The 13135-nt window shown below is 40.5% G+C and overlaps 3 protein-coding genes across 3 annotated transcripts; all 3 read right to left on the bottom strand.

The window, feature by feature from the left end:
* LOC311320173 (gamma-crystallin M2-like) lies at positions 1 to 937 on the bottom strand (the record flags this gene model as incomplete). The annotated part of the gene is made up of 3 exons (XM_084451867.1): positions 1 to 285; positions 381 to 623; positions 905 to 937. The coding sequence occupies 3 exons, from the start codon at positions 935 to 937 to the stop codon at positions 1 to 3; spliced, it is 561 nt and encodes a 186-aa protein (XP_084307993.1).
* A 4800-nt stretch (positions 938 to 5737) lies between these two features.
* LOC311320175 (gamma-crystallin M2-like) lies at positions 5738 to 6473 on the bottom strand (the record flags this gene model as incomplete). Its single annotated transcript, XM_084451869.1, has 3 exons — positions 5738 to 6034; positions 6130 to 6372; positions 6462 to 6473. 3 exons carry the CDS (start codon positions 6471 to 6473, stop codon positions 5738 to 5740), a joined length of 552 nt encoding a protein of 183 aa, XP_084307995.1.
* A 5574-nt stretch (positions 6474 to 12047) lies between these two features.
* LOC311320313 (gamma-crystallin M3-like) lies at positions 12048 to 12809 on the bottom strand (the record flags this gene model as incomplete). The annotated part of the gene is made up of 3 exons (XM_084452045.1): positions 12048 to 12329; positions 12422 to 12667; positions 12801 to 12809. 3 exons carry the CDS (start codon positions 12807 to 12809, stop codon positions 12048 to 12050), a joined length of 537 nt encoding a protein of 178 aa, XP_084308171.1.
* Between the last annotated feature and the right edge of the window lie 326 nt (positions 12810 to 13135).

The following is a 13135-nucleotide window of genomic DNA, read 5'->3' as shown; positions in this document are numbered from 1 at the left end:
CTAATAATAGGAGTCCATGATACGCCTCATGCTCATCCACCTCATGTTTCCCATGCCTCCATACATGTTGCTGAAGTTCCTGTACTCTCCAGGCCTCATGTACATCATCTTGCCTCTGTATTGAGGCTGCTCGTACATCAGCCAGTGGCCCTCCATCACGTTGCAGGACTGGCAGTTGTTCATGCGGTAACGATCCATGATGTTGTCACAGTCATCCATCATCTCGTTCATCTGACCTCCGAAGTTGTCCTTCTCATAGATCCTCATCCTGAAGTTTCCTCTGTGCTGTTGGAAAAGGTCAACAGATATCACACATATATACTACACTCTGATGGGAGAAATACATTTCAGTTATTAGAAAGCTTATCCCTTAATCTTACCATGGGGATCATACGCCAAGACTTGATGCAATCATTCCATCCCATCATACTCATGCAGTCAGAGTACTCTCCCCTCCTCATGAAGAACTGGTTTCCCATGTAGTTGGGGCGGTCGTACATCATGAAGCAACCACTCTCCACCCTGCAGGAGTGGCAGCGGGACATGTAGGAGGACATGTCGGCACAGTCAGTGCTGCACTCATAGTGACGGCCCTGGAAGTTCCTCTCCTCGTAGAAGATGATCTGAAAAAAAAAAAAAAAAAACATTTAGAACATCCCTTCTTCTCCAGAGCGACCCTGGAAGTTCCTGTCCTCGTAGAAGATGATCTGGAAATGAGCAGGAATGTCATTCAACTAAATAATTTGGTGGTCTGTTGGTCCCTAGAATATGACCTGCTTACCGAAATAAAAACTAGGTTCATGGTATATTTGTTTGTAACAAACAAATATTAAAGCTGTTTGTGTGACATTCAACAGTTACAGTTAATAGTAATTTATAATAATTTCACTTCACTTGTAATTACCTTGCTCATCATGTTCATGCCGGCGGTGGTCATTTTGGCTTTGGATTTTTGGTTTTAGAGCACAACTGCCTTCACACTGGTACCTGGGCTTAACTCTTTCCTTTTATACCTGACCAAACCTAAAGAACCTATGTGACCATTGTGTAAAGTCCTGAGCCAGCAGCATGCTATAGGCCTACGGTAAAGGCCTTTATACAGGTATGACTTTGTTCTTGAACAAAGTCATATACTGTAGTGCATTTTAAACAGTTTACAAAGAATAGTCACCCCCATAAATAGTAATCTCTGTATTTTACATAAGATCATTCTTTAAAGTCTAGTTTGTACACTGCCTTTTCCTCTAATATCCTCACTTTATACTGTGTGGTACAGTACTGGCAAGGCTGACGGGCAAAATGGCATTTTTGTCTTCCACTCATCAATTTTCCATATTTTTAATCATTCTTCTACTATAACATATATACTATGACTATATTAATACAAGAAAAAATGCCCAAACTTAATTAAAGCTGCTATTTTTCAAACATTTTTCTGAAAAACATCTACAGGTGAATTGCCCCCTTTAAAGATATCCTCATACATTTCTACCACTTTAACTTTAATCACTTTAATCTTCACACTAAGAGAAATATTTTTGTGAAGTTTTACTTTTGTTTTGACAGTATACTAAGTACTAAACTTTTTACAGAGTGATAAGACATTGACACCAATACAGTGGGGTAAATACATGACCCTGGGTGAGGGTCCGCGTGACCCACCAGTTGGTCACAACTCAACATTTGGGAACCACTGCTGGATGGTTAATAACCATAAATGTGAAAGCAATTGAAAAGAAATGTGTAAATGTGTTAAATTGTGTACAGAGACACAAGAGATGCAATAGAAATTGAATTATTGCATAACAAACAGTTATATCTGTTATTAACATATGAATTAGTAATACTGATCTTTACCGGCCATTTTTACCTCCGCCCCAGCAACAGCGCAGGTAATGAGGTAATGTTTTCGTTGGCGTGTGTTTTTGGGCTGGGACCAGAGGCCATGACCCTATACTTGGCATTGTTGCATTGTCAGTCCCCAGTTCCCTAGCTCCGTAAATCGTGTATTGCTGGCCAAACACCTGCGTCTCTCTGTTGGCACCACAAGAGGCAGTATTCCCTCCACAGATTACTTCTATGTTGGTGGTCTATTATTACTTTTCTTATGTTATATCGCCATCTTCTGGTACAAGCAGCTATGACGTTATCGTGATGACAGTCACTTGCCTACACCAAACGAACCCTGTCACATCAGGTCCCGCAATTCAACTTGTATGAATGTACTGCAACTACCTTTACGATAATTCCTATAATGTAAGCTGCATATTTGCATTCCTTTGAATAAAATTGGCTTCGAAATGTTTTCTGACATCCGCAGTCTTTATGGTATAGATTGTAGTTCCACCCACATAGACATACTGTAAATGTTACATAGGCTACACATTTAATAAGCTCACTAAATGACCTAAACATTGCTTTGATGTTTTTAGCTTTATTTTAGAACTTTACAGTATTCAACCACATAGTAGTAATGGCATGAGAAAATAATGCCTGGAAAATTTAGATTTTAGGTCAATATGTGTTTGAGAGTCATCCAGTCTTTAATGTTTCTTTCTTTTTTCTTCTGTATAGTATAGTATAGACCTCTTAGGCTATTTAGAATAGTTGGGCAATCATACAGTATGAGGGGCTAAGACATTTGGATCATATATAAAAATGATGCAGCACCCTAGACATGTTAATTTAGCTTCACTTCGTAAGGAGAACACAACAAACATGAGCAAACTGTCTAGGAATTGTTATTATATTTTTTCAGGCAAGAAAGTTATCATGTAGATTCCCAATTTGTGGTCAGTTTCAAAATAACAGCTTTGGAATTCACTGCCAGGGTCTGCCAGTCTGTCCAGTCAAGTGGGCTTGCATCAAACACCATGAATTGAATGGGAACGCAATGAATGTACTGAAACTAAGGTTACAATTATTCATTTAATGTTAGCTGCATCAAAATAGCTATGGAACGTGAATCAACATTGTCACGTTAGCCAACTGCTTTAGCCACAGACACCTACTATTATGTTATGGAAGCGGCTCAGAAGACCTCAAGTGAGCTTGTGAGCTAACTGGCTATCACAGTCTTATTGTGCTGAAGCATTGGAACTGATGTGTTCAGATGGCAAGACCTGCTAATACCAGTTACTTGTGTAACTGTCATTCTATGAGGGAGGTGTAGCCCCTTAGGGAATAGGAGCGACGTCCCTAAGGGGCGTAGCCTCCCGAGAAGTGCTTGCCACTGACAGTTACTGTTATGTTACGGAAGCTGCTGCTACTAACTGGCTAGGGCTAGCTGGTTCTGTCCGATTAACCAGTCCTGAAGAGAAACAAGCCAGAATGAAGATTAGTTCTGTGTTGGTGGTCTATTACTTTTCTTATGTTATACCACCATCTTTTGGTACAAGCAGTAGCAAGAATGGACAAAAGCCCTCGGTTCAAAACAGTTTTATTTGGTGACAGAGGGCAATGTTCAATTATACATGTATAACTTGAAGTTAAATGTTATGTAAGTAGCCTATGGAAATGTATGATAATGGTGTTTTCCTTCCTTTCCTACTAAATGCAACGAATATCCAGAATATCAAAGTACCAAAAAATTGCAGAATGGGAAGAGGGCAGCAGTGTCCCCATTCAGAACCCAAATGGCCTGGTATAATAAGCTCACTAAATGGTCCAAATATTGCTTTGATGTTTTGTAGCGTTATTTTAAAATTTCACAGTAACAAAATAGCTAACATTACAGGAATTATCATTGTAGAGTTAGCTAACTGCTGTAGCCACCAACAGCTACCGTTATGTTATGTGAGCTGCTGCTAGTTGTGACCTTGGTGAGCTCATGAGATAACTGGCTGTGTGAACCATATACATGGCTATTAAACAGATCTTGAATCTTGAATCTATCACGGTCTTATTGTGCTGGATTAACAAACACAGGGGTAGGAAGAGCAGGCTGGACACCTGCAACTAACGTTCCTGTAACAAACACATGGGTACGGTTACGATGATTCCTGCAGCGTTAGCTGTTTTGCTGCTAATGTGAGTTTGAGTTTGCCTCTGTTTATGCCCAAGAAACAGAAGTTGAATCAACAGCAGCAAAATAGCTAAGGTTACAGGAATCATCAGTGTAACTGCTTTAGCCACCGACAGCTACCGTTAATGTTATAGCTGTGAGCTCATGAACTAACTGGCTATCACAGTCTTCTTGTGCTGGATTAGCGTTGGAAGAATTAGAACTGTGTCCAGGTAGACTGGTGTGTCCACAAGACCTTTCTTTAGTAGACGTTGGATTTCATGTCATTTCAGTTCAGCAATTTCAATGGCATAGCTAGCTGGCTCCATCCAGTCCTTAAGAGAAACAAGCCGGCCCAGCCCATAAACCAGACTAGACCTGACCTAGTTTGTTTATTGGTTTATTTGTTACTTCCAGCCCAGCGACAGCTGGGTGAAAGGTAATGTTTTCGGTGGTGTGTTTGTCTGTTTATTTGTTAGCAGGTTTACGAAGCGTATCCGAATCACGGGGCGGGTCCACGAGCCGCCCATTCATTCCATTTTTTGGACTGATTACGCAACAACTTGCAGACTGATTTTTTTATGAAACTCAGTTGAGGGGTGTAGCATGGGCCACTTTAGAACCCATTAAATTTTTGGAGCGGATCTGAATCACGGGGCGGGTCCACAATCATTACAACACAACCTGTTTGACACATTTATCCTAGGATCTCAGATTGTATTGTCATAACCTAAAGTTCAATGATTTTTGTTTTTAACACATTTTCAGTTTTATAAACAAACAACACGGTTACAATGTAAGCACCCACCTACCCTCAAGGAAATAAAAAAAAGAACATGCTCTTACAGAATACAAAATAATGCGATTAGCAAAACTAGAAATGGTGCTCAGAGAGCACAGACCTCTGCCAATGAATGCTTTTTGTAGCTCTGTGCTTGTCAGAATTGAATGGGTTCTAAATTGGCACATGCTTGTCAATATGTTGCTGTCCTTTTTCTGTCAGACAAAGTGTAATACAAAGAAATGTTTCTCTTAAGAAGAATAAATTGGTAGAAATATGAGGATATGAGGAAGGGAACAAATCCTATTCACTTGTGAGAAATTGTTGCTTCACAATGTTTATACTTGCACCTCACCCCATTGCTAAGGGTTAACTTATTAGTGTAGACTATTAAGGAAAGGGAGTTTTTATTTAGTGCATTTCAGAAAAATATAATGCATAGTGATAGCCCTCACAAGGAGTGTCTGACCTATGTTCATACCAGACCATGAGTCTAATCTACTGTATGTCCCTGTATTCCTATTACTGTACTCTACATACTGTACTGTAGGTTACACAGTTATCTGAAGGTTTTGCCTACATCACTATTATGCATTGTGTTAGGCACCATGCTGTTCCCTGCACCCTCCAGGACTTTTTTTTGTAATTATCCCGATTATACCATACCCCAGGAATATCTAGGGACGGTATTGCTGTGTGAAAAAATCCTGCCCAACCCTATAATTTTCCAGTGGATATTATGAGCTCCTGGCAGCTCCATTTGAATATGGCAATGGTAAACACAAGGTAAATTGTGATTAGGAATTATGACTCATTATTATTATTGTTATTATTATAATTATTAGAAGAAGAAGATGAAGAAGACGAATACAAAAGTACTGTAATTGAAAGTGGATTTTTGGAAAACAACATTTTAATCAATTTGTGGGGTTGTCATACATTGTGAATGCAACTTACATGGACATGTTGTCCACGATACGCCTCATGCTCATCCACCTCATGCTACCCATGTTTCCCATGCCTCCCAACATGCTGCTGAAGTTCTTGTACTCTCCAGGCCTCATGTACATCATCCTGCCTCTGTATTGAGGCTGCTCGTACATCAGCCAGTGGCCGTCCATCACGTTGCAGGACATGCAGTTGTTCATGCGGTAACGATCCATGATGTTATCACAGTCATCCATCATCTCGTTCATCTGACCTCCGAAGTTCTCCCTCTCGTAGATCCTCATCCTGAAGTTTCCTCTGTGCTGTTGGAAAAGTTCAACAGATATCACACATATATACTACACTCTGATGGGAGAAATACATTTCAGTTATTAGAAAGCCTATCCCCTAATCTTACCATGGGGATCATACGCCAAGACCTGATGCAATCATTCCATCCCATCATACTCATGTAGTCAGAGTACTCTCCCCTCCTCATGAAGAACTGGTTTCCCATGTAGTTGGTGCGGTCGTACACCATGAAGCAACCACTCTCCACCCTGCAGGAGTGGCAGCGGGACATGTAGGAGGACATGTCGGAACAGTCGGCGCTGGCCTCATAGGAGCGACCCTGGAAGTTCCTGTCCTCGTAGAAGATGATCTGAAAAGTTCCAAACAATGTTTTATTTTTTGGTTTTATACAGTTAGTACTGGAAGAGTTAGATGCGACTGAACTGCCACATTGCTTACCTTGCCCATCATTTTGGCTGTGTTGAGGTGGATGACAGCTGTACTGCTGGTACTGTACACTGGTGTCCTGTCTGTTCCAACCCTTACTTTTATACCTGACCCAACCTAAAGAACCCGTGGCCCCCTCCATTGTGCAAACCCCTGACCCAGCAACATGGTATAGAGGCCTATAGAGTGCTGAAAGGCATTCACCACATTTCCATGGGACTGGATCCCCTACAAGACTTTAGAATGGATTTTTCTATTGAGAAGTCATTACAACACAACCTTTTGAAGTAGTACACAATGGCCTGTTTGACACATTTATCCTAGGATCCCAGGTTGTATTGTCATAACCTAAAGTTCACTTAAATTTGTATTTATTTATTTACAGTACACATTTTCAGTTTTAGTTTTACAAACAAACAACACGATTACAAAGGAAACACCCACCCTCAAGGAAATAAAAAAAGAACATACTCTTACAGAATACAAAACAATGCGATTAGCACAACTAGAAATGGTGTTCATAGAGCACAGACCTCCGTGATTCGGATCCACTCCAGAATTTAATGGGTTCTTAGTTGACCTGTGCTTCCCCCCCTCCACCAAGTTGCATGACGATCTAGTTAGTAGTTTTAGAGTAAACCTGTTCTAAAAAATGAATGGAGGTGAATAGCTGGCCATGTTTGGGCGGCTCATGGACCCGTGCCATGATTCCACTCTGCTCTAAAATTGTATGGGTTCTAATTTCTAAGTTGGCCCATGCTACAGTATTTGCTCTCCCAACTACATAGGGCATTCAGGCAGAACAAATTGAATACCAAAGGAAACTAGAAAGTACATTTCCTGGAGAAAATGTGAGGTGGGCTAGCTGCTGCAGCTGTATGTAACAGCTACTGATAGTCCTACTACGGACCGGGCAATCTCCATGCACCCAACGGCGAAGACCGTGCGTCTCTAGCCCACTCTGACTGAATTGTGGGGTCCGTGGCGTGGACAGTGGCGTGGTAGCGAGACTCCGCCCCCTCAGGTCAGAGCTGGTCGGGGACAGTGTACCCCTCTCCGGGCCACCTACCCGCCCGCACCGGTGAAGACCATGTGTCTCTAGCCCACTCGGGCTGAGTTGTGGGGCCCGTGGCGTGGATAGTGGCGTGGTGGTGAGACTCCACCCCCTCAGATGCGGCACCATACATTTCAATGGGGAGCACAGTTGCCGAACAAATCGTCATACCGTGAAAACTATAAGTCACACAGCTTAGATATTTACATTGTACAAATCAGCAGTTGTGTGAATGTTTTGATGTATAATATGTGTGTGAGCTTTCAAAACTGTAGGAGTGCCAGCAGTTTACAAAATGTGTGAATATTTTCAAAGCAACAGCTGCCACCACTCTAAAAACATAATGATACTGAACATTCTACCAGCAGTTTCAATGGCACAAAAATTACTATTAAAAGTTAAATTACTAAAAAAACTATAAAAAATATCAAAAATCTGAATGGATCCGGGAAACAGCTAAACATCATGAACATTTTAAAGTTTGAATGAAGTTTCTAGCACAAAGTATGAAGACGTAGTTGAGGGCCACAAAAATGGGTAGAATAATAATAAAGAAAGAAATAGTGAGAATATCACAAGTTGGGCTAAGCTAGCCCACCTAATAATAGTAAAGAAAGAAAGAAATAGTGGGAATATCACAAGTTGGGTTAGCTTCTACAAGCTAGCCCACCTAATAAAAACAACTCTGAAAAGTGTTACATGTACTGTACTGTACTTTGAGGCAATGAGTGTACACAAACTGACCAAATCTGACACCCACTCACAACTGCTGGGGCAAAGAACAGTCACACAAACTTGTAGTCATGGATGTACAGTATGCATACACACACACACACACTAGCAAATGCAATACAACCATAACCAATTCAGATAGCTAAATTGGTGGCATAAAACCACACGTACAAGTGAGATATAACGCTGTATTTTCTCAGGCTGCTATAACGTTATAGCCCTGTATCTCAAAATAACACAAAAGCACATCAGGAGAGAAATAAAGAGAAAAGTCTCAATGCTTGACTGAGAATGTACAGTAAGTGCTTTCGTTATTTAGGCTGGAGCTGCACACAAACGAGAGGTAGCCCTACACTTGAGAAGTATACAGTAGCCTAAGCATGTGGAACCTCTGCTCTGTGCTGCACTGCACTGCTGTAACCAGCACCTTCCGCTCTACCAGGGGCGTGTTTGAGGTGATCCCCAACAGCGAGCCTAACCGTATGGTCCGTGGCCTTACTATCCCACTTCTTGACTGCAGCTGTAACACCAAAAGACACACATTTAGTTATATTACACAAAACATGCTTTCTGCAGCTTTCTCATTGCACAGTAGACCAATTTATAGGCAGAGCTTATGGTGTGTGTCAATAAAGTATAGTTCATATACTTGGGGTCCGTATTTATTAAGTGTCTTCTAGTAGGAGTGCTGATCTAGAGTCAGGTTCACACTGTCCATACAGTATCTTAATCTTATTCATTTTCAGCTGTGAGGCATAACTGATCCTATAGTCTCGTGAGACCATCCTGCTCTAGGGAGCTCACATTCCGTTTCTCTCCACTGACCAGTCTGGACTACCAACTTCAATGGGCTGGAATACTTGCCTTGACAGACTAACTCTTCCAGCCAATCAGTTTAACAGGAACTTTTGCCGTCTCGGAAGAATGGCGAAAACGTCTTTTCCTCTGAGAAGCTCAGCTTGTGCATACTTATTCTTGTTAAATTGATATTTCTGCAATAAATTTACTTACAGCTGTGTTTATTGTACTAACGTTAACTACGTTAAATGTGAGCTTGCAAGATCAGGATGGTCTCACAAGAATAAACTGATCCTAGATCAGCACTCTCACTCTGAGACATTTGATAAATGCGGGCCCTGGTCCCACTTGTTTAACAACAGGTTGCGATTTTGCTTTCACAATGTCCAAATTAGCCATACCATTCAAAACGGTGTAGAGGTTGGTTGGTTGAAAAGCATTCTTGGAGCGATGACCCTTCATGTTGAATTTGGACATGAGGTTGTTGGTTAAAATCCTGTAAAAAAGTACAGAAAAGTTAGTGAAAAGATAGGTCTAGGAAGAGACTGGTGGAAAACATGGCAGCGCTTTTGTTTTATGGAGTAGTGTTTCCATTTTTTGGCAAAACTTCTACAGTACAGTACTACTACAAACCTTTAAACCTCCACCGACGCCTATCACAGACAATTAACATACAAATGCAACACCCCACACCACCAAAGTAAACTGATTGTTACTTCAAAGCTGAAACATATTTTGGCATTAATGAAAATCTAATCTGGCATGGTTATTCATATATACAGTACAATATGTAGCATACTGTACCTGTCCATGATCTTATTTGTGTATTTTCCTCCAATTTGGCTTAGCTGTGAAACCTGAGAATGAAACATAATGAAATAATCAAGAATGAACATTTTACCTGATGTTATGCCATTTACCTGCACATCAACAAAAAAACAAACAAGATGCTCCAAAACATACTCCTAGTAGAACTAAAATGGCAAAATTAATCAGTCCCTCACACACACACGTTTTAAAACTATTCTGACTTCTAGCTAAACTAGCTAGCCTCTTTTAATGTTTCAGGGTCTAATGTTAGTTAGTAGAGCTAATGTTAATCTCTCCATAATTTACTCAACAAATACTAATTTTATCCACATTTGGCCAGTGCTCTGCTAGCTACTAAGGTAGCCAGTTAGCTAATAAGCTAAGCTAGCTAAAATCCCCACTTTCAGGATATAGCTAGCAAGCAGCGGGCTTTCAGCTTATTAACTAATATTATTAGGTTTACGCTTGCCAGTTGCTATGCAAATGTGGGTAAATTTAGCAACGTTATCTGTTGAGCAAATTAATTAATAAAGCTCAAGTAGGCAGCAGGACTATAGCACCAAACTCTTTGATAAAGTCAGTTAGCTAGCTATCTTTGAGAAGATGGCAGCAACATTTTACAACCGTCAACTACTAACTTAACTAGCGTTCATTTTACCTCAAGACTTTCTTATGAACGATGTCTAAACAACTGCATTTTCATGTCACCCACATTACTCACCAATCTGTTTTGGTTTTGAGACTAAACATTTGTCTTTGGCTGAGCGTAGGTGTTGACAGTGAGCTTCTTGAGTGTCTTCAAGGTGTCTTCTCGAGTTAGAATCACAAGCCCAACTTGCCCTCGGAATGGCACGAGCTGCACGCTCATCATCAGCTTGCTAGTAAAGTCAATCGTTTTAAAATGCAATTTCCCTGTAGTTTAAAAAAAAAAATATTTTCATTATTTGCATCACCAGAATATCATATATTATAGTTAATGGATCATATTGATCTGATCAGACTAAACATGGTCCAATTTTGAATTACTTTCTTTTAGCCAAATGTGGACCTAATCAGATGGACTAAACGGGTCTAATCTAGAATGACTATTTCTAGAGGAAATTATGACCATGACAGACTGACCCGATTTAGCCAAAACACCTGCCGTGGGTTTGGTATATATAGGAGATAATCAATTTACTTTGAATCCCCATACAAAATGTAGGAGAAAATAATCTAACAACTTAAAAATAAAAGCTTTGGAAGCTTTTGGAAGAGGTAACGGAACCTGGTGAGTGCCACGGCCTATCAAAGGTAGCTAACTCCAGGTTTCATCTTACATGAACAAAACCATGTCGTCCTTGTAAAGTGTGATGCAATGACCAACCTTACTTAAGATTAACAGCGATAGAGGGATGATTTATGATGCCAATAGCAAGGGGCTCCATCATGCCATGTTTGCTTTACCTCACAATCACAATTAAAATGTACCTCCATTCGACCTGGTCGAAACCTTTCTGTGAATCAAGTGATAAAAAACTGAGATTGTTTTTACTTTTGTTGAGTACGGTACATTACATATATCCATTAATCGTCAACATTAAAGTGGGAAAATCTTCCTGGAATAAATCCAGTTTGGTCGTGGTGGATTATTATATATACAACAAGTCTGTTAACAAGTATGTTGCTTCTAATTACAACACACCTTTGAGCAATGCAAAGGTAAAAAACAAAGTGTAGAAAACCCACATTCTGCAATGTTCATTATTGTCTTCCCTTCCATGACTTTTGATGTTCAAGCTTGGAACTATTTCCCTCTAGACTATACTGTATCACTTTATGGTCTTTTGATAAGGTGGCGGGGAAACTACAGATGAGGCTGTTGCATATACAGTACATGACTAATGTGATACTTATACTTCTGAGATATTAGTATCCATGAACTAACAGGCCCCAGTTTTGTCAAACATGCTATACTGTAGGATACTGCTTGACAACCATTTATGAACATACTGTATGGTATTGGCTCATCATATTTCAACAGGTACAATACATTGACAGTAAACTACTCATAAACTACAGATTTGCTAATGTAGCTTGACATGTATTCAACATGACATGTGAATATGTTGTGCCCTTTGCATGTAAGTAATCACATGTACACCTTTGGAAATTTGTTATATAAAGTGCTTTATTGATATCTGTGTAGAATTCAGAAAGGATATCTAACACATGTCAGTGATACGCCTCATGCTCATCCACCTCATGTTTCCCATGCTTCCATACATGTTGCTGAAGTTCCTGTACTCTCCAGGATACATGTACATCATCCTGCCTCTGAAGTTGGGCTGCTCGTACATCAGCCAGTGGCCCTCCATCACGTTACAGGACATGCAGTTGTTCATGCGGTAACGATCCATGATGCTGTCACAGTCCTCCATCATCTCGTTCATCTGACCTCCGAAGTTCTCCCTCTCGTAGATCCTCATCCTGTAGTTTCCTCTGTACTGTAAGATTGAAATATTGAAACATATATTAATGCCCTGAACAATTTGCACTTGTATTAAGCTAATTGTGATATAATTATTCTTAGACGTACCATAGGGATCATACGGCAAGACCTGATGTAGCCGTCGTTCCATCCGAACTGACTCCTGTAGTCAGCGTACTCTCCCCTCCTCATGAAGTACTGCTGGCCCATGTAGTTGGGGTGGTCGTACACCATGAAGCAACCGCTCTCCACCCTGCAGGACTGACAGCGGGACATGTAGGAGGACATGTCGGCACAGTCACTGCTGCACTCATAAGAGCGACCCTGGAAGTTCCTGTCCTCGTAGAAGGTGACCTAAAAGTGAACGTTAAGTCACAATGTGAATTACCCAAGCATAGCACAGAATTCTTGTGAACCCAGTGGCAAAATACTACACCAGTAATGTATTATATTCTATATATATATTCCTATGCTTTAGTTTTCTCACCCTGCCCATTGTGGTTGCTGTGATGGTTCCTCGGATCTCTCAGAGAAATGCAGCTAAACTGATGTCCTTGTTGTCTCAACCTTCTACTTTTATACCCGACCAAACCCAAATGCTGGGTTCCCACCCATTGTTTAAAACCCTGACTCAGCAACATGTGCTAGAAGCCTATAGAGTGTTGAGGTGCTTACTCACAATCTAACGGGACTGGACCCCTGTTGTGAATGGAATTTTCTGGCAACCGGAATGGTTGAAAATAGATCTCCAAAGCTGATTTCCAATTTTTTGAAATTTTGTTGTATTTATTTCAATTTTGGTTTTAAAGCGGTGTTTATTTT

Source organism: Borostomias antarcticus (assembly GCF_949987555.1).
Source record: "Borostomias antarcticus genome assembly, chromosome: 17".
NCBI lineage: Eukaryota > Metazoa > Chordata > Actinopteri > Stomiiformes > Stomiidae > Borostomias > Borostomias antarcticus.
This window is presented reverse-complemented; position numbering and strand designations above follow the sequence as displayed.